The sequence below is a fragment of the Pempheris klunzingeri genome, chromosome 12, assembly GCF_042242105.1.
Source record: "Pempheris klunzingeri isolate RE-2024b chromosome 12, fPemKlu1.hap1, whole genome shotgun sequence".
Classification (NCBI taxonomy): Eukaryota; Metazoa; Chordata; class Actinopteri; order Acropomatiformes; family Pempheridae; genus Pempheris; species Pempheris klunzingeri.
The window spans coordinates 10,996,981-11,021,153 of NC_092023.1; the positions used below are offsets into that span (position 1 = coordinate 10,996,981).

The 24,173-nt window shown below is 42.6% G+C and overlaps 2 protein-coding genes across 2 annotated transcripts; one reads left to right on the forward strand and one right to left on the reverse strand.

Moving 5' to 3' along the window:
- Nucleotides 1-491: 491 nt before the first annotated feature.
- LOC139211026 (arylsulfatase I) lies at nt 492-2,843 on the reverse strand. The gene is made up of 3 exons (XM_070841266.1): nt 2,539-2,843; nt 1,666-1,998; nt 492-1,572 (listed from the first exon to the last, which is right to left on the reverse strand). Exons 1-3 carry the CDS (start codon nt 2,841-2,843, stop codon nt 495-497), a joined length of 1,716 nt encoding a protein of 571 aa, XP_070697367.1. The 3' UTR covers nt 492-494.
- Nucleotides 2,844-12,104: 9,261 nt separating this feature from the next.
- On the forward strand, nt 12,105-22,184 carry synpo2la (synaptopodin 2-like a). The gene is made up of 4 exons (XM_070840706.1): nt 12,105-12,449; nt 15,738-15,889; nt 16,175-16,893; nt 18,280-22,184. Exons 1-4 carry the CDS (start codon nt 12,348-12,350, stop codon nt 20,895-20,897), a joined length of 3,591 nt encoding a protein of 1,196 aa, XP_070696807.1. The 5' UTR covers nt 12,105-12,347; the 3' UTR covers nt 20,898-22,184.
- The last annotated feature ends 1,989 nt before the right edge of the window (nt 22,185-24,173 follow it).

Below are 24,173 nucleotides of genomic sequence, written 5' to 3' on the forward strand. Positions count from 1 at the left end.
CACTGTGACACACACATTGCTCTCTATGCAGTCTAACGACAGCCCAAAGTCACCCGGCTGCAGTTTGGCCGTAGGACAGTGAGTGAGTCAGCTTGCTTGGCCAGCTGCACAGCCCTGTCTGCTATGTCTATCAGACTGCCTGTTTATCTGCCAACCTTCAGCAGTCAACTGTGGGTCTATCTACCTGTGGGTTCACTTGTCTGCTGGTCTTTACTTTGTTCGTTTCCATCTCTCTTTCGCTTCCTCCTGGTTAAGGTGTCAGTATGCTTCAAAGGAGGTCCTTGTAAAATCATAAAACACATCTAAAACTCTTTGCCCCCACAGATGTATCATGTCGGACCGGACTGCGTGCACAGATTTCTGCAACTTTCCAAAACTGACAAAACAAACATTTGGCACAGGTAATAACACTTTTGCCCTCAGATGTGTTGGAACATATCTCATTTGAAGCATACTGAAGCCTTTTGTCCAACTGATGTTTCTAGATGAGACATTTAGAAGAACAGGTTGTTCCTCTGCAGGCGTGACCCCACCTTCTTGAAGAGGGCTTTTAATTTGCAGACTCTGCAGTGCTTCATTTTCACCATCCTTTCTTTCTCGCCATTATTCTCTCCATTATCCCCATCCAAGCCCAGCCAGGGACTCCACACCCCTCCATGCAGCTCAGGGTCAGCCATAGGATCATCTGGTGGATTCCTCGCTGTCACAGCTGTCTGGTTGTATTCTGCCAGCCTGATCAGCAGATGTTTCACTACCTCTGGACGAGTTTTTGCCAGGTCTGACCTCTCATAGGGGTCAGAGGTGACATTAAACAGCCAAACTGACTTCCCCAGCTCATTGCGCCGCTTCTCCAGTTTCTGCCACCGTTCTGGACCACCAGGAAGAGCCTGTGGTGGTATCCAGTCCCCATCACCCACATTTCCTGTCAGCAGTTTCCAGTCCCCTGCCCTTATTGCTGCCCTCACTGCTGTGTCCCAGATCCCAAATCCGTTGAGTACCAGCGCCTTGTCATAGGGCTCCCCAGGCTTCCTAGAGACTGGGTCAATGTTGAAAAGGATTTCAGTGCGAGGACAAGGAAGGCCTTCACTGATGGCTCCCCACACATCATGGCCGTCTAGGCCACGTTGGGACTGCAGAGCCCCAGCCAGCCCCAGTAATGTGGGATACCAGTCAGAGACGTGGATCAGTGCTTTGCTGACAACACCTTTTCTCTTCAGGAGGGGACTGTGGACAAAGCCCACAGCCCGGATGCCCCCTTCCCAATAGGTCCCTTTGCCACCTCTCAATGGCCAGTTGCTCCCCCCAGAGAGCGGCTGCCCACCGTTATCAGATGAGTAGATGAGTACTGAGTTTTGATAGAGTCCACTGTTCTTTAGTTCCTGGACCACTTGTCCAACCCCGTCATCCAGGCAGCTCAGCATGGCTGCATAGTGGCGCCTGAGACGATTACCCTGGGAATCATAGTAGTGCAGAAAATGGTCCGGTACCTGCAAGGGTGTATGGGCGGCCTGAAGGGACAGATAGAGGAAGAGTGGCTTTTGGGGGTCGTGGCTCCTCAGGATCTGCTTCACTCTGGGTGAACAGAGGGAACAGAGGGAAGCTTTTTTAAGTCTGTGTCCCTCTACATGTTAATCTGTTTTATTTTATTTAGACCGTCATACTCACCTGTCTATGTAGAGCAGGGTGGAGTAGTTGCCAGCCATCTCCCAGGCAGGCCTGTCTCCGTCATGCAGGTCAAATCCACAAGCTTCAGCCCCGTCACAGCTCTGATAGGAGAAGTGATCTCCACTACCAGTCAGCGTGCCCAGGAAACTCTGAAAGCCACGTCCTGTGGGCAGGCAGCTCGGCCTGCAGAAGCCCAGGTGCCATTTCCCCACCATGTGTGTGGCATATCCAGCTTCAACCAGTTGCTCTGGTAGGGTGGGAATATCCGCGGGCAGGCAGAGGGGTTGACGTGATCGGATAATTGAATGCTGGAGTCCAGTGTGAATTTGGTAGCTGGCAAGATAGTGTTGGATAAGATGTACAGAATAACACAATAATGGGAAATTTCACAGATGGTTGAAGAAATACTGCACCATGGATACTTATTTTTTACAGTGATCAGTGCTTTACAGAATTCCTTTGTGATAAGGAGCTATAATTGTACTTTTTCATTGTACCAATTCAGGGATAATAAAAAAAAAAGCAACAAGCAACAGAATGAGAAATACATGGTATTTTGCAAACAGAACTACACTGAACTTTTTTTTACATGAATTGTAGCTTATCAGTTTTGATATTGTAATGATATGCGACAGCACATTTTGTTCTAATCATTAGATCTAGTGCATGATCCTCTCACCACAGCTCCAGCTGGAACCTCTATTTTATGGCCTTACTTGTAGTAGAAGTTGCCCCATCACTGAATACATCATTAAAGATGATAGAAAAAGACAAAAATCCTATAAAGCTCATGCATAATTATATGAGAACAGATGCAGTAACTGAATCATTTTCCCATCGTAATCATAATATAATGATAAGGGAATTACTCACCGGCCTGTCATGAGTTGACTGCGGGAGGGTGAACAGATAGGCTGGACGTAATAATTTTCAAGTTTGACCCCCTCTGCTGCCAGCTGGTCCAACACGGGAGTGTGGATGTCTGAGCCATGGTAGCCAATGTCTCCGTAACCCTGGTCATCAACCATGATAAAGATAAGGTGTGGGGGCCTGGGCCTTTGTACCTCCTCTGGGCCAACACTGTCATCCATAGACACATGTTCACCCAGGCAGCCAATGCCACTGAGCAAGGTCATGCCAATCACCAGGAAAAAAACAAAGCAGATTCCTCCCCTCATCTCCAGCGACGCTCTGTAGCTATTTACTGTAGTCAGATTTTGTCTGTATTTGCTGTTCTGCTTAGTCGGCAGTCGGTAAATTTAAAGCCGGATCGCTTCTGCAGAAAAATAGACAGATCTGCTTGTCAGAGGAGCTCATCCAGAATCGTATCTGTCCATTAAGAATGAGTTGTCATATTTTTCCGGGGCTTATTCTTGGTTTTGTGAGATGGGGCTGAGCTTGAGCCAGATGCCGTGGTGGGTGGAGAAAAACCGCTGTCTCTAAGATGGGCAAGAAGTTGGTAGGACCTTGGCAGGACCTTGCTACATTCCTCTGTACTGTCAGGCGCCTCACACAGGGCTGGGAAGACCTGGGCAAATGAAATACACTTACACACATACATAAACAGAGGCTCACACACTGTGCAGCTATCCTTCTTAGGACATTGCCTTGACTTCCATTCATTGTGGAAGCCCAACCAAAACCCTAACACTAACCTTAACCAGAACCATTACATTGTTTGTTCTGCTATTACGAATCAAAATTGAAGGTGTGAATGAGGTACATGAAGCAAATACATTTGGTAATGATAAAGAAACACGTGTGTTTTGATTCTGGTAAGTCAGGTTAACAAGATTTATTAAATGATGTACAAAATGGACAGACTTTTGACAGAGAAGGAAAAGAAGTATTACATAAGAGCTTTGTGTATTTTGTGTATAAACATTTTGGGCAAAGTTTACACTTCAATTTTTCATTTGCAGTAATTTGTCATGTGAGAAATATTTTCATTGTATTATTATTGTATTATTTTCAACAGAAAGCTTTTGGGAAGCACTGCTCTGGATAATCCAAAGACCTCACTAGAACTGTTTTCATGTCACAACATGAACAAATAAAACTGCTAGAAACCACTAGAGGTAGTGAGAAAATGTGGGGTTTGTTTTGTAGCCAGAAGAAATTAAAGCAGATTCATAATAAACCCCCCTTCTATTGCTATGTATACCACAACTGCTACTACCATTGTGGGTGTCCATAATGCTGTCATTACTGCTATTCTTTTCTGACTGCCACTCCTATTAAAGAGCTATTATGACTGAAACATCCAATATTTCCACTGTGATTTCCCGTACTGCATATTTCAAACTATATTGTAAATCCCCAATGAAAATCAAATAGCCCCTGTCATCTTTCTTATGTTGCTTGACACTGCTCAGTTAATAAAGCCACCAGATGACAATTACTGCCCGTGCCGGGGCGGTGAAACCAATCCAGCTACGGAGGAACATCCGGTGTTGTGATGAGAATGTGTATTGATCGTAGGGCTCTTAGCCTCCACCTCACTGCCATCTCTTTCCCATAATACTAAGAGGAAATCAATGCCTCAGATACAAGTCCATTTCCTATGTTGTAGAAGCAAACTCATGTTGCTTCATCCTGTGGGAAATTTCACAGGCTTTTGCCAACAGTGAGAGTGAAATGTGTGCAGGGGAGTCTGAGATCTATGGCAGGAGAGGGAAGGATGATGATGAAGTAAGAATAAGGCTTAGAAAGAGGGCGGGGGCGATACATTGAAGTGGATGATGAAAGAATTTGTAGTAAATGGGAACATATGTGAAAGAATGTATAACATGAAAAAGAGAAATTGAGCAATAAGTACATAGAACATCAAGAAAGAGGGCAATAGAAAGCAATAATGTGCACCCACTGTCTATGATGAGAGAGTACAGCATAAACAAAGTGGCATAAAAGGAGCAGTCACTTTGTCTTGCTGGCTGTGTATGTACGCTAGGGTCCCTGGGTGTAGTCATCATTTTGCCTCAGGGAAATACAGGGCGACATGAACTCTGTTTTACCGCTAAGAGGGGGGAAGAGAGGGAGGGGGGCTGTAAAAATGGAAAGTGACAAATGTCTTCTTGAGGAGTAGGGAGTGCAAGTGTTCTTTCCTCAACTGTCTGTATATTACAGAATGGTCACAAAGAAATAATATTAGCAAAAAACTCGCCTTTTGTACATACTGTGTTGTCTGAAGAAATGCACTTTAAAGTCCTACAATGATGAAAGCTGGAAAAAAAATGTATGTGATACGAAAAATAAGATAAACATAATGTAAAATGTCTCTATTTTTAAGTACACTTCTCTTTTGCAACAGTTTCAGGGCATGCTGCACTGTACACTGTGTTATCAACAAATACCAAACCCTGGAAAATACACTTTCTGGAGTGCAACAAAGGAGAAACTGGTCAAAGTGTCTGGGTAGGGCAAGGGATGCAACTTATAACCCAGTGTGTACGTGTACAGTGAGTTTATGTGTGAACATCTGTGTGTATGTGTGTGTGTGTGTGTGTGTGTGTGTGTGTGCAGGTATGTTGGTGTGTTTTAGAAAAGGCAGTGGTGCAGGGTAAAAGAGAGTAGCAGTGGGTGTGATTTATTCATGACAACGAATAAGTGACTCACTGGATCTGGGGCCACTTTGTTGAGCTAGAGCTAAAGTGGGTGAGTGTGTGTGTCTGTTTGTTGTGCGTGTCAAACTGTGTCTGAAAATGACTTTCATTTTCAAGCTTATCCTCCACCTTAAAAACACAAAGCCCTGTTATCATACAAAAAGTCTCTGTCTGAGATTTTTCTCTAGTATTTCAAATAGTCTATCATATAATCAGATTTAATCATGGTACAGTAGACAGGGGTCTGTACTGGATAATGGAAAATGGTCTTGTTGATTCGTAATGGATTCCTGCCAAACTCAAAACGCAGGTCTGGCTTTCAAAAATCCTCTTAAGAGATGCATTTAAAGCTACATCAAACAACTTTCCAGCTTACAGTTCTAAATGAGAACAATGGGTAGCATCTTTATAAAAAATGCAACTCAGAAATCAAGTTACCAGCACTATGGTGGTGCAACATGATGGAAATGACCAAGTTATCATGTCACTGCACTTTGGATCATCACTACAGTGCCAAAGTACCATCTCACAGCAACTTACTGTTGTACAGCTGTACTATGTTGTATGAACTACAAATAAGAAAAGTCAATCCAACATGGGTGTAGTCAGTATGTTAAATCTAATGTTATTTTTGCAACAGCTGAACATTTTGCTAACAGTAGACTGCAGAAAAACGTGAAAAAAAAAATCACATTTAAAGATGCAACACTGCTGGAAAACAGATAAAAAATAAACAATCCAATGTTTCTCCAAAGGCAGACATGGATAAAAGTTTAGTGATTAGCTCATGTCACTAATCAAAATCAGGCTCTACTGTGAACACTGCTCTTCCACAACAGCTGAAATTATGCCCACAATTACATAAATGTCTGCTACATAGCACCTTTTCGCTAGCAATTAGCTGGGGCCAAACTGTATGCCAGTGGAAAGGTCGGGAAGGGGGTCTATAAAGTCACAAGAGTCCAATGTGTGGTCACCATGGATAGCTCTGTTACATTTGATGGAAATCCATACAACGGTTATTGAGATATTTCAGTAAAAGCCAAAAATGTTAACATCATGGTGGCACTACAACAAAAATCAGGGCATCTGTCTGTGAACCATGAATGTTTGTACAAAAGTTCACCTCAGTCTTCCTTCAACCATCCAACAGACTGGCTGGAATAACAGCATGCTGTATTGTGCGTGTATGTTTGTCATCACTGTGTGATACACTGAAACTATATGCTGTGGACACATGAATGAACAGGCACACAAAAACTGCAATTTAAGTGGTCCAAAGTAACGTCTGTTTCGCAGTACACCAGTAGAATTGGCAGACGTGGGCTCTGAGACATAACACAAACATTGTCACTCCCATCTGCCCTGAAGGTGACACTGACAGAGATGCTTGCTTTGCTGCTCCTGAAATACTCGTAGATCATCTTCCAGCCAGCAGAAACTCGATCCACTCCCTATTCTCCTCACCTTACTCAGTGATGGATTGACAACATGAGGCTGAGGGGGTGGGGGACTATTCAGTCTCACCACATCAAACAAACCATCCGCACGGAGGATGCTGGTGGCCTTTTGTCAAATTCAAAAACTTTGGGTAAACTTTTCCTCCGTGTCCTCCTCCTCTATATATTACCTCTTTGGCCAGGCTGTTCTATTCTATCAGACATTTCCCCAGTGGAGAGTGAGTGCCCGCTTTGACTCATCAAAAATTAAAGGGATTACACAAGCTCAGTGTGTGTACAGTATATGTGTGTGTATGTGTGTGTGCCGTGGTGATACAGTCAGTGGAGAGTGCCACCGTGAGGATTAAATGAATAATGCATGTAGTTTGATAACAAAGATGATAGAGGAAGAATAACAGAGGCTACTGCTTGACAAAAACATGCCACAGAGGCCCCTAAAACATGTAGATGTTTTGTCCACCCAAACACTCAAGGCTGATTCTACTAATTAGTAAGCCAGAGAACACTACACTTAAGTAAAGTCTCACAGAGCCACTGGTAGCTTCTCTCAGCTTTGTTTCACCGTTATTTAACCACGTGTCCCTAACAGTGTTTTTAAGGAATGAGCTGTTCACACTAACACAGTTGTGAACAGCATTAACACCCTGAAGCTACCCAGTACAGCCAGTCTGATCTAATGGCCACTGGGCAGTTCCAGTAAAGCAGGAAACTAGGTGTCCAAAATAATGCAATCTATTCAAGAGAAGAGTCTGAGAAAACACCACATTCTCCTTCTTCAGCGAAATATGAGTTTAGTGGACTGGATAGGAAGTGTTAAGGTCACAGAGAACGTTCAGCATGGCATAGCAACCAGTGGAGGGAACTAACACTCTGGTTTTTATCCTCACAAGTCATAGCTTTGGTCAAGTTAGTAGCTGTTGTAAAACATATTTTTTGCTCTAATGTTTTGTGGGAGTTCGCAGGTGTATGTGTTTGTGTGTGTGACTCACTGATGACAGCACACAGAGGTTATGAGGGGCCACCTGGCGCAATGCCGCCTCTGTGTCATGAAGCAGATGACACAGGACAGTGGGTGTCCTGTGAGAAATGCAGCACAGTCTGTCACAAACTGGGGTCAGGAGTTCATCATGTGAGGGGGAAACAGGCTGGAGGCACAGAACGAGAGAGTCAGTTAGTGTCAAGGGAAACTCAAGTGATTACAACTAGAGCGGTAATGTTTTGTTAACTCACAGTAAAGAAAAAGACATCCTGGTGATGACAGTGACAGTGACTTGACAGTGTCAGGGAGAATCAAAACAGAAGGTCAGACTTGGCACACATTTGGACCAACTTGAAGCCAGACTGGCTTATTCTAACTTTTTCTGCAAGTGGAAGTCTGAGCGATGCAGAGAACAGATCACAGGTGTGACAGAGGCCAGAAATCAGTGAAACTGAATCACAGTTTCATCACATGAAGTAACTAATGAATATACAGTTTACAGTTTAAAAATATATTTCAAAATGTCAGAATCATACCTCCTTAAAAGGGAAACCCAACCTTTTCAACTTGACATTTTAAAAATGTGAGACTCTCCAATGTGCTTCCCCAAAAGGGTACAATACAGTCGAGTATGTTCTCTGGAGAGACAACTTTTTTATTTTAGGCTTGAGCCTGCATAGAAAGAACAAGAAGGTTCAAAATATTATAACCTTTTAATTTTTGCATTCACTCTTAATAAAACACACACCATCCCCTGTCATTATTGCCTCTCTGATGTGCATAGAATCTAAATATTTCTTCTTAAAAGAAACTAGTCTCAAATAAATATTACATTTACTTACCTTTGAATCTACATTTATTAAATTCAGTTTGTACTGTATACTGTTCACTTAGTGCACTGCCCTCTCTAAAAGCTCACCTTACATCATGTTTATTTGTATAAAAGTCTCATTTTGACCTCATCTGAGCTGGGGTCAGGGCCGGCAGTGGCTGGTTGGCAATGTCTGCCATACTGATGCCTTAGTTAAAGGGCACTGGGTCTGTGCCTGCTGCTACTCAACAAATCTGTCTGTCAAAGTCTTCTTGGGAAGGCAAGTTGGCCAGCAGAGAAGTCATTAAATAGGAAAATGACAAAGAAGGTAAGAGAGAGGGGGAGAGAGGGAGAAGAGAGAAAATACTCACAGTAAAAATGGCTGAAAAAGAGGAGAAAATTAGACACATTAAAGTACAGTGAAAGAGTAAACCTTGAAAGCAGAGACACAAAGTAATTAACAAGGGAGGCATGAAAGGGATGAAGCTGTCGCCTCACTTAACAATTCTCCCATGTCCACAGGAAAAACACTGAGCTTCCATCTTTACTTCCACTTCCTGAGTTAAACCAACAATCAGCAAGTCTTTACTGCAATCTTGTGCACCACTTTAATTTATTTTGATGCCACAGCACAGTGGAAAGCATATTGAATAGAAAAACATATGGAGCCACAGGGGAGAGTAAAATGTTTCAGTGATGCTGCTGCATATAGATTTTGACCTATGTACTTTTCTTGAAAGACAGCCAACTTCCATCCAGTGCAGAGTGACTAAGCAGACCTCTTCCTGACTTGTCGCTGACCTGCCTCCTGAAGCCGCAGTGCAGTGTCCTTGTTCAGTTTGACAGGAAAACAGTCACTGACATCAAACAACACATTTAGCTGAACATGTCTGTTATAGAATATCACATATTTGAGTAAGAAGTACAGTACTCACCTCCGAAATGTAGCAAAGTACAAGTATAAAGTAGCATAAAGTAAAAACAGTAAAGCACAAGTACCTCAAAACTGTACTTTATTACAGTACCTTCATATCCTAAAATATTGTGCATGTAGTGACATGCAGGTGCACCCAGAAAACTGCTTGTCATGAAAAATAAAAGTTGGTGTAAAGTGACACATCCAACACAAAACACAGGAAAGAAAAAATAAAGAGAAGTTGATACTTAAATAGTTTAATTCAGAAGTAAATAGAGAAGCAAAGGGTCCAGGAGGCCAACGACTAGACTACTTTTAACCACTAGGGGGAGAGGTTGGCATAACTGACCTACAGTTAGCCTGCATGTTTGTTCAGATATCTGTCTAATACTTTGCTTTCCCTTGGTAAATACAGATCTGATATCAACTGCATCTGTAGTATCTGTGTGGTTAAGCACTTGCTTTAACTGTGGTGTTCTGTTAGATCTGATACCTTCTCCATGAAGAGAGGCTGACATTTTTTTCTGAGTGTCTGACCCATGACTGATCTTGCTTACTATCCTGAGGTCTGGAGACAGCTGCAGAGCAATGCTGCCAAAGGGAGCAGCTATCATTGGTAACCTCCCGCAGCATTGATAATGGCAGCGTTGCCTTTCTAGCAACGGGATCATCCAGACTCTATCAACAGGTTTAAAAGCCTGTCAATGCCCCAAAGGACAATACCGCATAGTTAAAGCAAGTTCACATCCACTGAGACTGTGCAGTGGAGACTGTGTTGTTTGTTTGCTCTTGTCAGATAGTTTTTCCGTCTACTTTTTTATGGTACTTTAAATAGATGAAGACCAGGATGAGTTTTAAGTTTAAGTTAACTTAAAAAATACTTTAAAAAAAATCTTAAATAATATAATAAAATAATAATAATATACATAAAATAAGAACGATAAGGATCAGGAAGGAACACAAAATCACACTGGATCATGAGGTCCATTTTAATGTTTCAAAAATGTATGGCCTGTCTCTCTGATGACTTTTAAGCTAAGATCATACTTGTCGGTGACTTTCATGAGCATGGACCTCGTTTGATATAGTTTTAACTAACACGACTAGCATTTTTAAAGTTTCCTTTGCCCAATAACTGCATCTGATCCAATACTATGTATTATATGGTTATAAACGTTCAGTCAGTAGTAACTCTAGTATTGATGACTGAGTTAACAAGATATAATTAAGTTTAATCCAGGATGCAGATAAGTACTTTAACCTTGTTTGACGTGTGCAATAAGTGATAAAAAGTGGTGCAAGTTACAGCATTTCCACCTCTTTGGTCCAGATGCAAGTATCTCAGCATCCAGTGAATGGATCTCCATTAAAGTTGGTACAGACATTCGTGATTCCAAGAGGATGAATCTTAATGACTTCAGTGATTCCTTAACTTTTCATGTGGAGCCGTCATCAGGTTTCTACAACACTTTAAGACCAAATACCTGCAACTAAGGACATCCTCATCAGCATCTGCTGCACTAATTGGCAAATGCACAACAAGCTAAACTATGATGGTGAATATGGTGGACATTGCACCTGCATAACATCAGCAACTTAGAATTGTGATTGAGAGTACGTTAGCATGCTGATGGTGATGCATTTAGCACAGAGCACCACTGTGTCTACACAGAGCCCCTAGCATAGACCCTTAGTGTTTTTTTCTGTGTGTTAAATGTCTGCAACCACATCCAAGAGTTTGGCTGCGTGTAAGAATGTGGGGTCCAATAGTGACAGATTCCCGGGCATAAAAGTAAATGTGTGATGGGATTAATCAATTCTGCCTACAAAGAGAGATCTTATCATGTCTCTGTGATTTTCTATCAAAAGTGTACACCACAAGAAACCATTTCACAAAGAATTTTGTAATGAAATTTTGTTTCTTTTTCTTGTGTCTTCATGTGCAACTTAAGTTGCTGTCTACTGACAAGCACGGGTCCCTCACATATTATAGAGTATTTGTCAGTCAACATTGGAATTCCAACTTAGGACATATTTCAGTGTAGCTATGCAGGCTGTTCATCCAGAGTTTGCATAGATATTATCCTAAAGGCTCTACGATGACAGCCTAGAATGTCTCCAACTCCAGAGGAGCTGGCAAGATGCACATCAGCCCGACAGTCAAAGACTAACGAGCATCAAAGTCAATCCACTCACATTCTACATCATATATTTTTATCAGATTTATTTACCTTTAGTGTAAATTTAAGGATATATGAATAAACTAATCAAGAGTGGAATGTCCAATGCTGGCAAGTCTCAGCCTTGAGATATGAGACTCTGGCTATGACCCTACTAAAGGTTACAAATGATCTCAATGCTGCAAAGCCAGATATGAAACAGTGCCATTTGGACGTTCTGAATGTTAACTTTCCTTTGGCGTGCAGAGGAGCTGGCAAAGCAGCGGAGGTGGTGATGTACTATTTTTGGAGGGACTATCAGCAACCCAGTGACATAGGTCTGAGTGACAGGACAAGTGTTGCATTGGACCCTCCCCTCGTTCGTTTGGGGCAGGCATTCCTCAGTGTAAGCAGACACATACCCCCCCATCATATTTCCCTCCCTCTTCCCCTTGGCTGTGATGGTTGGCCCACTCTGGGCGTGGGTTGGCACACAGAAGTGTGTATGTGCATGTGCGTGTGTTCAGGTGTGACGGTCGGCCTCAGAGCTGGACTCAGAGAGAAGTCTGCGCCTGGACAGTGTGGCAGGCAAACAGCAGGTCAGAGCTCTCTGAGGGGGCCCTGACTGCTGACCATGGGGCCAATGCACTGAGGGCCCCCCAGACGAAGTATAAAAACCAAAGAGGAGCGGAAAATAACCAAAAAAAGGAGAAAAGTTAAAAAACAAACAAAAAACAGACAGACAGAGCAGAACAATGGTTGCAGAAGAAGTGATAATTACATTGTCCGGTGGAGCACCATGGGGCTTTCGTCTCCAGGGAGGTGTGGAACATCAGAAACCACTCCAGGTGGCTAAGGTAAGGCGGGGAACTCAGCAGGTCGGACAAGAGCAGCCATTTCATGCTTTGCTGAGTGGAAAGTAGAAAATTGTTAGATTCAATAGAGTAGAGAAGCTGTGAACAAAGTTGAAATGGAATATTGGCTGCCATGCAAGTTAGTTTGTGGCCTGAATACGAGTCATCATCTTGTTTGAGAAGGGTCTTCATTCAGGGGCACGCCAATGAAAACTTCAAGTTCAGCTGGGAATATATAAACTTGAACTTAACTGGTTTCTTGGTTTGTTTTTGACAAAAAAACTGAGCTACTTGAGCTACTTTCTGACACTGTTCTTCAGTAGCGCTTTGAGTAGGGAAATGTGCACATAGCACCTGATTTGTGCTATTGAGCTTCCACGGTTTCCACTACATCATCATTTCAGTGTGAAACTCAAATCACTCCAGCCATGACTGGTCATGTTTAAGCTGGAAGGTTACCTGAGATTTATTTGGACCACATAGGTGAGCAAGGAATGTCATGAGAGTCTGGCTTTAGTTTAGTTCTTGAAGTCACTGTGGTTCAGCTGTCTTATAAAATACTAAAATCAGAAATTATATTACCTTTGGGCATTAGAGACTACTTTTATATTTTCATCCTCTTGTATGTGTCAGATAGAAGATATTTAACCTTACAACTCTCATACAGAGCCTCTCAGCTCATTTTACTCCCCTAAAGCAAATTCATCACAAGATTTTGGTGCCCACATTTGGTGGCTGTGTAGCAGCCCAGATTTGAAGCTTGATCTCCATTTGAGAAAGCAAAGACTGGCATTTAAGCCAAAGGGGAATAAATACTGGATGTGTATACTGGATAAAAGGATTAATTAGGCTTTCAAGCATTAAAAATGGTACCTCTGAGAGATGAAGCTGAAAATGGTTGAAAAAAATACACTACGACCTTCTCTTCTTTGAAATCCTCATATTGAGAGATCTTATTTCTGGATATGATAATTCAGGTTTTAGTACATTTGCACATGCTTAATGCATGCATATATGTGCATGCATTACGCAAACACACATATCCAAACGCATGTTCATTAATTGTTGACTGAGCAGAACTGCTTTCTTCGGCAGCTATTTTTGGTTGTGAAGCAGCAGGTCACAGGGTCAGCCAAGGTGTGTGTTTCAGCTAAGTACTCAAAAATTAACCTCATGCACTATTTTTGTACATGCGCTGCTGTTTAGAACTTTTTGGTGGGTTCACGTGAAAAGGAAATCCTGATTGTGCGGGCACCACATGAGCATTAAACAAATGACCAGGAGAGAGAGAAACCAACTTGCTTTGGTCTATTCAGCCCTGATTGTCAAATAAATCTTCCCTTAAGTAGCTTTAAAAAGTTTCTGATTTACTTTTTCCATACTGTATGAGAATATTGCATAGTATATTCTCTATTATCTGCTCGTTCCAGCAGTTCAGTGAAGTTTTACAATGTCCTGTACAACATTTTGTTCACATTTCCCCACAATTCAGCATGACAATTTTAATGTCCTCTAGTATATACTTCCTCTAGTATAAAAAAAACTAAAAAACATTTTGCGAGTTTGTCCACATAACACGTAGATTGCAATGATTATCCCTCCAGTTCTTTCAACACAAAGAATAGATCATAGCAGCAATAAATCATTCACCTTTGTGTATATACTGAATGTTAAACCTCTCTCATTTTTCGTGATGTGGCCCTCTATCATGTTCAGATAAAAGTAATTACATTGGTACAGTAATTATTACGTGGGTAAAAGAGAAAATGCTTCTTACACATTCTTGGCAAAATCTTTATGGCGACACATGACTTACAAAGATTTTTACTGGCTAGGAGATTAATTTTGTTTTTTTAAATAGAAAAAAACAGGCTATGGACAACTTCTTAAAAAAGTATTCAGCATCTTAATATTTGTCTTTAAAATGTTAATCCGGCATCTAGTTAAGGTACGCAGAGTTACAGGACACCAAATCACCTTCATGGCAGCGGACGACAGCTGTCTCTGTCCGACTATCCAAAACAGCATGCTCCTTCACCCCTGTGAGCGGAAAGGTGTTATCTTGTCAGGTCTCATACTATACTGTCCATAACAGGTGGAGCAATTTGGGTCTTCACTGAAAGAGCCGGTGTGTCAGTGCTGGGTTTGTGCCAGTGGGCCTGCATGTGCATGTTTGTGTTTATTTCTATGAGTTTATGTGTATTTTTGTATCAGCCCATGTAGTGTTTGAGTGAGAGCATGTAAGGGTATTATAATTGTTATGACTTGCAGCCGCAAGGTGACTGACTAAATGAAAAACTGACATCCTGTGCCACAAGCAGGCACAGGCCACTTTGAAAGGCTTAGCTAAATGGGGATGTGGGATTTCATTACAGGCAAACCAGAATAGCTGGAAAGAAAACTAATTAGGTCAACCAAAGCAACGCTTCCTTATCTGTGAAATCCAACATACAATATTCATTTAATACATACCAGCTCCCACACAGAGTGCAGTCAACACTGCAGTCATTGTCTTTGAAAAATCTGCTTTGAGCTTATTATGGGACATGTTGACATGGTTTGCATAGACCTAGAGCAATTTAAGGTGGGCATATTGCCATGGTCCTGACAGACCTTGGGCACAAATAGCAAAGCACCAAATGAAGATGGCTGCTGGCTGGCATTTCCATGTTAAAGTGTGTGCGAGTGCCCCACTCGAGCTACAATATGTGGCATATGTCTGCAGCAAGATTGAGCTGTCAGGACAAAATCTGCCCTCTGTCAGTCACTATCACAATCCAAGACAACACAGCAGCATACCTCTGACTTTTTTGATAAAAGGTCAGAGCAAACATTTCTAATGGAAAAGGGAAGAAAGAAAAAGAGTAATGATGTTTGTATCAGCTGTCTTAATAGTCTGCTTTTTATGTATCTACTGCACATGACAGCCCTTCAAACCAAAGCTGTTGACCTGAGACTTGGCTTTAAGTTACCTGATTTTTAATCATGTGTACATTTATGGATGATGGACAAGAAGTATTAAGTATTCAGACATGAAAAACTTGAACGTGTTGGATTAAGGCTTGCCCTCAAGGCCTTGAGATTAGACTTGAGATGTTCTCTTGAGACACATTAGAGACGTGGATGTCTCCTGAAGAACTTGAGAGTTGGCTTGGGATTGCAACAAAAGACATCAAAACATTTTGTGTTTACAGCGAAAATATTTTTCGTTACGACCCATCAAAACTCAACATTTGTGTAACTTTTTGTCTGCTATGTTAGTGGTAATTTTACCTTCCTTTGGTGGTGCAGGTACGTAAACGCAGCAAGGCATGCAGGGCTGGGCTGCGGGAGGCTGATGAGCTGGTGTCCATCAATGAACAGCCATGTGGAATGCTATCTCACGCCCAGGCCATGGACCTCATCGACAGCTCTCCTGGAGTGTTACACATCCGAGTCAAGAGGTCAGAGGAACGAAACAATTATAATCTTATTAGTGATAAACCATCATCAGCCCATAGTAATGGATTAAGAAAAGATTATACTGTGCACAGGTTAAAGACATACACTATTTACAATGTGCATGTGACTGTATGTTGCATTACCAAAATGAATTGAAAAAAACAATAGAAGATCCCATTTACTGTAAAAGCAGATGGAAACCAGTTTCAGGGAAGTCAATTCCAATATCAGATCCAAGAGGCCTTGTTTGGCTCCATCAGTATTTACTATACTTCACTTGTTTGCAGGGTGCCTGCTGGTTTTCAGTCCGTGGTGCTTGTGACCCGTGCCCCATCTCCTCGTATAGACAAAGAGTATCGCGCGACTCTGCGTGCCATGTCACCCAACCAGCCCCACCATGCACCTGTCCGTGAAGTCCACCGTAGCCGCTCCTCCCTAACCAGTGGCTTAACATCTCCGCCAGGTAGTGAGGCTTACTATGGCGAGACTGACAGTGATGCAGACGTGGCGGGCTATGAGAGGCAGCGCCGGCAGAAACGCCGCAGCCCCAGCAACTCCACCCCAGGGAAACCAACAGGGCGAGCCTCCCCTGAGGGCGGGGAGACATCAGAGATGAGTGGCTATGACAGCGCTCCAGATGCACATGTTTTCCCAAGGTTATTGGATGGACGTGGGGGAGATGCAGATGGAGGAGGGGGGCTACCGGGGGTGGCGCGGAGGGAGGTGATTTACCAGCCTCCTGATCCAGGAATGTGGTCTTCCCAGACATCCACTGAGACCTCCTCCATCATCTCCTCAGCAGATGACCAGGGGCCGCGGGATGGAGGGCAAGAGGAGGACAGTGGGTTTCTAGAGCCAGCCAACGTGCCACTGGTATCCCCTGAGAAGGCAAAGGAGGCCCTGATGCTGAGCTCCCGCAGCCAGCTTGTGCCCATGGTAGGTCCTGTGAATAAACCCATCGACGAGGAGCTTACAACAACCTACATGGAAAAGGCCAAGCAAGCCAGTGAGTACAGAAAAACAATGGCTCTTCACATGGCTGCTGCACACTTATGTATCTATTCCTGTTAAAAGCTACTGGTTGGATTAAGAGTCACAAAACTAAAAATCTATAAACAGAGAAATATGTCATTATGTTAGTCTCTTACTCTTCCTCATATTTAAATCTCTTTTCTTTCAAGAATGCTTGTTTTGATACTGTTGTTTTCCATTTGTATGCTTGTTTCATTAATATTTGCTAATATTCATATTGTCTTCTATGTATTATTTATCATTTCTATGTGCCACCCACTTTACAGTACAGAAATATATCACTGAGGTGAAGATCAGCCAGTCTCCTTCATTCCCATACATAGGAAAAAAAACAATTTGCATTGTAAAAAATATGGCTTTATTTTTCCAAGCAGCAATTACATCTAATTTGACAGTCAACCACCATAACTAACCAAAAATCCATTAACAGTCTTTAAAGTTCAGCATGAGTGGGAGTCAACCTAAGCTAAGTCTGGTCCGCTTAACTATATTTACACCCAGTTATGTGTGTAAAAACCCCAGTGATCATTCTGGAAGCACTGAAAAGCATCTACAGCTGCTTTTTGGTATCAAGTAGCAGGGACATTCTCATTTTTCCTCTCACTCTCCTGTCATACTGTTTTTGGACTTTGAAGATGTCAAAAATTGTGACAATACACTGACGCAAAAACAGGCACAGACCACTGACACTGACCAAGCATTCTTTCCAACAACTTGTCATCTTGTCCATCATCCATAATAAGCCCAGTAAAAAGGACAGAGCTGAGCTATTTAAAGTCAACAGGCTGTTTTAAGAACTTAAATAAATTTACTCTTGTAAATCCCCCCTTGCCATCACTGAGTGCAGGTTTAATATTCTAATGTCCTACTTAGGATCCCTGTCTGGGACAAATTAAGAACTTCCTTCACGTGGCAATGCATATTAGGGTAACAGAATTAGGTTGCCTATGTTAATCTGCTTAATACCATAACAAGTTAAAGGACATGTTGTGGCTACCCTTTGAAGTTCTCCTTCCAGTCACCTACTACGTGCAATTTTCCACTAGCTTGCAAATACTTTTAGTTAAGTCAGATGTCAGAGTCCATAAGACTAATAATGTGCAAATTTATCCTTCACCCCAGCTAATGTGGGAAGCTGAAAGCATGCCTGGAATTTTCCCGGAAGTGCTCCTGTGGCAAGTAAAGAGATGGTTGCCTGTTGAAGGCATGGCAGTCAGGACAGGTTTAGATGCTCATGTCAGAGGTAGCTCGGTTTAAAGGTTAAATCTCTTAATTCAGACTTCTTCTGACCTTGTTGCAGTTACTTATGCTATGTTATTGTGAAATTATTCCTAATGGCTCTGGCTTTCATACCTTGCAGAACTAAACCGAGGGGATACACCGCAAGACAAGCATGTAAAGGAAGCTAAAAGCAAGTGTCGAACAATTGCGTCCCTACTGACTGATGCTCCCAACCCTCACTCAAAGGGGGTACTGATGTTCAAGAAGAGGCGGCAGCGATCCAAGAAATACACCCTGACCAGTTTTGGTAGTGTGGATGAGGATAGGTGTCTGGACTCACAAGAGGAAGATGGGGTATTCCCTGGCAGTGAATCGGAATTTGATGATGATGGCTTCTCAGCAGCTCCTGACCCGACTTGGGATAGTGACTACTTGGATATGCTGGAGAAGAGGGCAACTGCAGGCACTGAAGGCCGTGGGGATGGGGCAGAAGACGCTCCGAGTCCAGGGTTGAGTGACACTACAGGCAAGGGTGCCCAGTTGTTTGAGCAGCAGAGAAAGAGGGCTGCTGAGCATGCCAAGAAAGTAGAGGCGGCACAACCTCAGGCTCCTCCACATGTCCAGGAACAGGCTAAGATGTATCACTTGCATCCAGAGATACAACCACAGATGCAGCCAAACTTCCAGGCTCAGCAGATGATACCAACTGGCCCTACAGCCATGCAACAAGAGCTGTCTCAGGCTCCAGATCCAGTTGCAACCCATGGAATTTCTAACGGGGACCTATCCTGCTCTGCAGTTAGTACAGCTAGCATGGTGATTTCACCTCCACCTGTGGCACCAAAACCAGCCACTGCCTCAGTGACTATACTGGCCAGACCATCACCACCAGCTGAAACGCCTTTACCGGAACTACCTGCTAGTAATGTTCTCAACAGAACTGCACGTCCTTTCACTCCTGGTTTTATAAGTATTCGAGCTGCAACTGCCCCTGTAACATTTCGACCACCTGTTACAAAGACGACCCAGCGTCCTGCCTCAGCAGCTGTTGGGCCACCACCATTCTCCACTGTCTCTGAAATGAATGCACCAGTAACATCACAGCTGCCCCCTGGACCTCCATCAGTATTCTTCCCACCATCTTCTGTACCTCAGTGTCCCATGGCCCAGACACCAGAAGCTTCTGTTACCTTCTACCCTCCAGCCATCACTACCTCTGTAGATAAAGTACAGTCTTCACCACCAATAACTACTGTGAATCAGGCTCTATTTGCAACTGTGGCCCCAGTGTCTATGCCTTCAGTGCCTATGGCTCCACATCCACCAAGGCCTGTAGCCTCAGTTCCTCCTGTATCTCAAATTCCTAGTTCAGCCGAGTCAGTTGCCCCAGTTGTGCCTCCACTTCAAGTGCCAGTTGCTCAGCCACCGCCACCACAATTTTCTATGGCACCTGTAACTACTGTGTCAGTGGTCTCCCAGCCAGAAGCTGTGGCTCCAACCCCTGTTCCTGGTCCAACAGGTCGCACAGGAATCTTACTTGAGGCTCGACGCCGTGGTGGCAAACAAAAACCTATGTTCAATGTGCAAGATGTGACAAAGAACAGCCCCAATCCTGACCTGTTGTGTATGGTCCAGAACCTGGATGATAGGTCTTCCCGACAAAAACATGGCCAACCACTGTCTGACACTATCTATGATGTTGCAGAAGAGGAGAGGAGTGGTGAGGCCGGCATGGGGAGGGCGCCTCCTCCAGTGGCACCAAAGCCTCGGGTCATCCACGAGACCCCACAGTTTCTTCAAGCAGGGGGTAAGGGGGCCCAGCTGTTTGCCCGCAGGCAGAGCCGCATGGGTATGTATGTAGTCGATACCCCCCCCGAGACCCCTTATCAGCAGGAAGTGTCCGTACACAGTGCAGCCCAACCCCATGACTCCAATCCTTTTCCCTCTGAGTGGAAATACTCCCCGAATGTCCGTGCTCCACCACCTATTGGATACAACCCACTCCTGGCCCCTTCTATTCCTACAGGACCTCAGAGGGATACAAGCAAGCCAGACAGCAAAGGTAGAGGCTCCCAAAGAGAGGGCATCAAGGCTCTAGATTTCATGAGAAGGCAGCCCTACCAGCTCAACTCTGCCATGTTCAACTATGGGGGCAGTGTTACTAATCTATCAGCCATGCCTTCTTACCAGACCCAGAGGCAGCAGCAAGGTGACTACATGACAACAATGGTGGGCAGCTCATTAACCCCACCTAAGCAGATCCCCATCAAAACAGCCCGCGTCTTCGAGGTCAAGCGTTTCTCCACACCAACACCCATGTCAGCTCCTACTCTGGCTCCCAAAGTCATTGCACCTCGCTCAGCCACTACCCTTGGAGAACGTTTGTCTCACTCTGGCATGATCTCCCCACCTCCTGTTCCTTTCACTCCAACCCCAGCCCCTCTCTTTACACCAGCACCAGTCAGTGCCTCCACACCAGATTCACCTCTGTCCCAACAAGCTGGACTGCCCAGCCTCCCAAAATTCTCCTCCAACCCTATTCCAAACCCTGTTCCCCCTACAGTACCTACACCTTACACTCCAGTATCATACACCACTGGGCTCCAGACAGCCAAGCAGTTCCAGAGTGCTCCTGAGCTCAGCATTCTTGCTTCTTTGCCCCCACTCAAGTCCAACCCAATTCAGGCACCCAAACCACGTTTTGTTGCCACTAAGGGAGGTGTCCAGCCCCGTGTCTGGAGGCCAGGGGCAATATGAACAGCAGTAAATCAGTCACTAGCATACCTGTAAATCTTCATGTACTATTCATTTAGTGCTAACATGACTAGTCGATTATTGACAGAAAGTTAAACCAGCAGCAATTTGTTTAATTGGTTCATTGTTTAAGTAAAGCAAAAATGTCAAATATTCATCCGTCTCAGTCTCTTAAATGTGATGCTGTTCTACTTTAATATTCTTAAAAATCATTGTATAATATATATCTTTGTGCTTTGGGTGGTATGTTGAACAAGAATGCTATGGCTTAGGCTTTAGGAAACTGTGATGGGCAATTCTGTATTCAATTCATCAAATGATTAAAAAGGGGTTCATAAAAATAAGCAGTCATACCGTAATTCATTTAAGCCTTAAATTTAACAAATAAATTTGAAATCCAGAAACCAGAAAGTCCAAAGAGTTTATGAAAAGTTTAGGAAACAATGGTAATAATGAGCACAAGCAATAATGGTAATAGATCATAAAAATGTATTTGCTGTTCAAAATGCTTTTTTTTTCATTTATTTTGCTGGCAATATATTTACTCACACACGTATCTGAGTGATAATAATAAAAGAGTATAATAGCACACCTGTCTGCTGTATAGTCCACCATACGCCTGTCCTGGAGGAGGTTTGTGTAAGGCTTTCGGGGATCTCTTTCTACTAATTTAGCAGAAATACCCCCTAAACAGAGCCTGTACTGAATATTCTTTGAAACTTGAAATGTCTGAAAGATGTTAAAAATGAATAGTTGTGGTTCTGATCATAGGAATAAACCACTGAAGATGTTTGTTGTTGTATGGACAGGTGGAGGATCACGAAGCAAAAATAGCAGGCTTTCATCTTTGAACATGTAATTCTGTTATTCAGTACTTGTCCTACTAACTGATGTGCATACAATGTTTTTTACCCACTGTCTGTAGCATTATTAAGGAGAAACCTCTGATTACCTGGTCTTCTTGTCCAAGGGTTTTCATGATGCATGAAAATAGTAAAATGTTCTTAAACGCTTCAGCTCACCTTGGAACTATATGTGAAGACAGGGTCTGCTCTGGCAAGTGTTTGTGAGGTTGTGCCAAATACCTCTGCTCACTATAGCCTGAGAGAAATGCTATCCTTTTAGCATGGGTCACATTCAACGAGTGCCCAGGCTGTCACTGAATGTACACTTGTCACTGGATATCACAGCTTTCAATTGCCACTAAGGCACACTAGCGCCTCCTTAGTATGAGTGTGAACTTTGCAGATATATGTAAATTCTTAACTTTTATTAAATAAATAACACAGATGAAGGAATGTGTATTTTTTTTGTTCAATTGTGATTTAATCTTAGGTGGTGCAAGGGAAAGTTGACTGACAGACACCAGCGCCTAAAAAAAGGATTCAAGAAATGACAGTGGCTGTGGAGGGGGGATACAGGCAGTATATAGGTAGGCCAGCTTACTGAATGGGGTCATAGACCACGACTTTCACATTAGGGGTTATGGTCAGATGTGGTTGTATAGCCATAGAGTATGGTTAAATGGTAGATATGAAATCTCAGAGCCTGTAGAAGTTAAAGGAAGATGATCAGGAAAGTTTGATACCTTGTTGGTAAAGTTAAAGAAGCTGATGGAAGGAAGCACAGAAGTTTAGCTGGTGTCAATCCATTAACAATGATTGTTATTAAAAAAGTAAAGGGTTCACATATTTAGTGCCTATACCCTGAGAGACTAGGTATGTTGATGGAAAAAAGTAAGAAAAAAAGAAATCACTATGTTGTTTTCAGTTGTGGAAATATTGGGGAGATACTTTTGTTTTGTTTGTTTTTTTACTATTTTTAAGATACAATTTCTCTTATAGCTTTTTCTTGTTAGTAATATCGCTACGAAAAACCCAGAGTGTGAATATAGTTAAATTCAGGTATAAGGTATGATAACTACATGTATCTGAATACAGTTGGATTAAATAATAAGTGTGAAAATGTTTGTTATTAATGTTGTGCAGATGTTTATAGTCACTAGGAGACGTACCATCTTTAGAGAAATAAAATTAGATTTGAAAGCTCTCCAGTTGTCTCACACATCTGATTTAACACTGCCCCCTGTTGCTGATTGTGTGATCCTGCACTTTTCTTTCTACTGTGCTGTACATGCATGCATGAATTAAATGAAAATATTAATAAACAAGCAGTGCAATAACTGTATATTAGTTTTAATAAAAAATAAAATATGTTTAATGTCTATACACTCAGTGTTTAAGAATGCTTTACAGGAGAAGACACCCATGTGCACGCACGCACACACACACATTATTCACATTATTCATAATGTAATCGACAAGATCATAGGACCAGTGGGAAAGCATTATAACAAGCTCAGCTAACTTCCACTGTTCAAATAAGAGACAAAAACAGAGAGAAGTGTACGAAAATACAATTCATGTGCAAGCAATTCTCGGCTTTATCACTGGAGGGTTTCAGGTTAGAAGAGATTTTTTTAAAGGAGAGAGAGAGAAAGAGAGTGAGAGAATAACATGGAATGAAGGTCAGAGGTCAGATTTTTTACTCACCTCTGTATATAAATGGGGGTTTCGAAATCCATCCTGTTTTGACCCCAGGAGACTTTAATCCAAGCACATATACTACTGCTCTACATTCAGTGAGGTGACTACAGAGAAAACAGAGAAAATGTAGTTTCAGCACCTAATTTAGGAGTGTTACTCAGTGAATCACAGGGATGGCATGGTAGTGAGAGATTCTCACCCCTTAAATGACAAATCACAGTATCAATCAATGGCTGACCATAGTCAAAACAACAAATGTTTACCATTTCACTTTTTACAAGTTTCTCTACATAACAGCTACAACAGAGCACTTAAAAAGTAAAACAAATTTGTATCCTATATGTAACCACTGTAACATGGTGTCTGGCAAGCACACACTCTTTTCCAGAGTTTCACACACAAGAGTCATCCAATTAAGCAGAAGTGTGTGCACATACACAAACACTGCTGCTGCTACTTCAGGCTCATTTTAACATAGATGCATTTTATGGTACATTCCTGATCATTAAATTCTTGTGAAGCAGAGTAACTTTGCCTTAAATGTCGACATAATGAGTGAAAAAAACCCTCTTCATTTGCTGCCCAGGAAGTGAAGAACAATTTCCAGATATTTTTCTTGCCTACATGAACACTTGCCACTAAGTGGTGCCGTGGAGTTCGTCTTGGACTCCACTTGCGTGCACAATTACAACGGGTTTTTGTTGCCAATCTCCGCCCTCACAGTGTCTATATA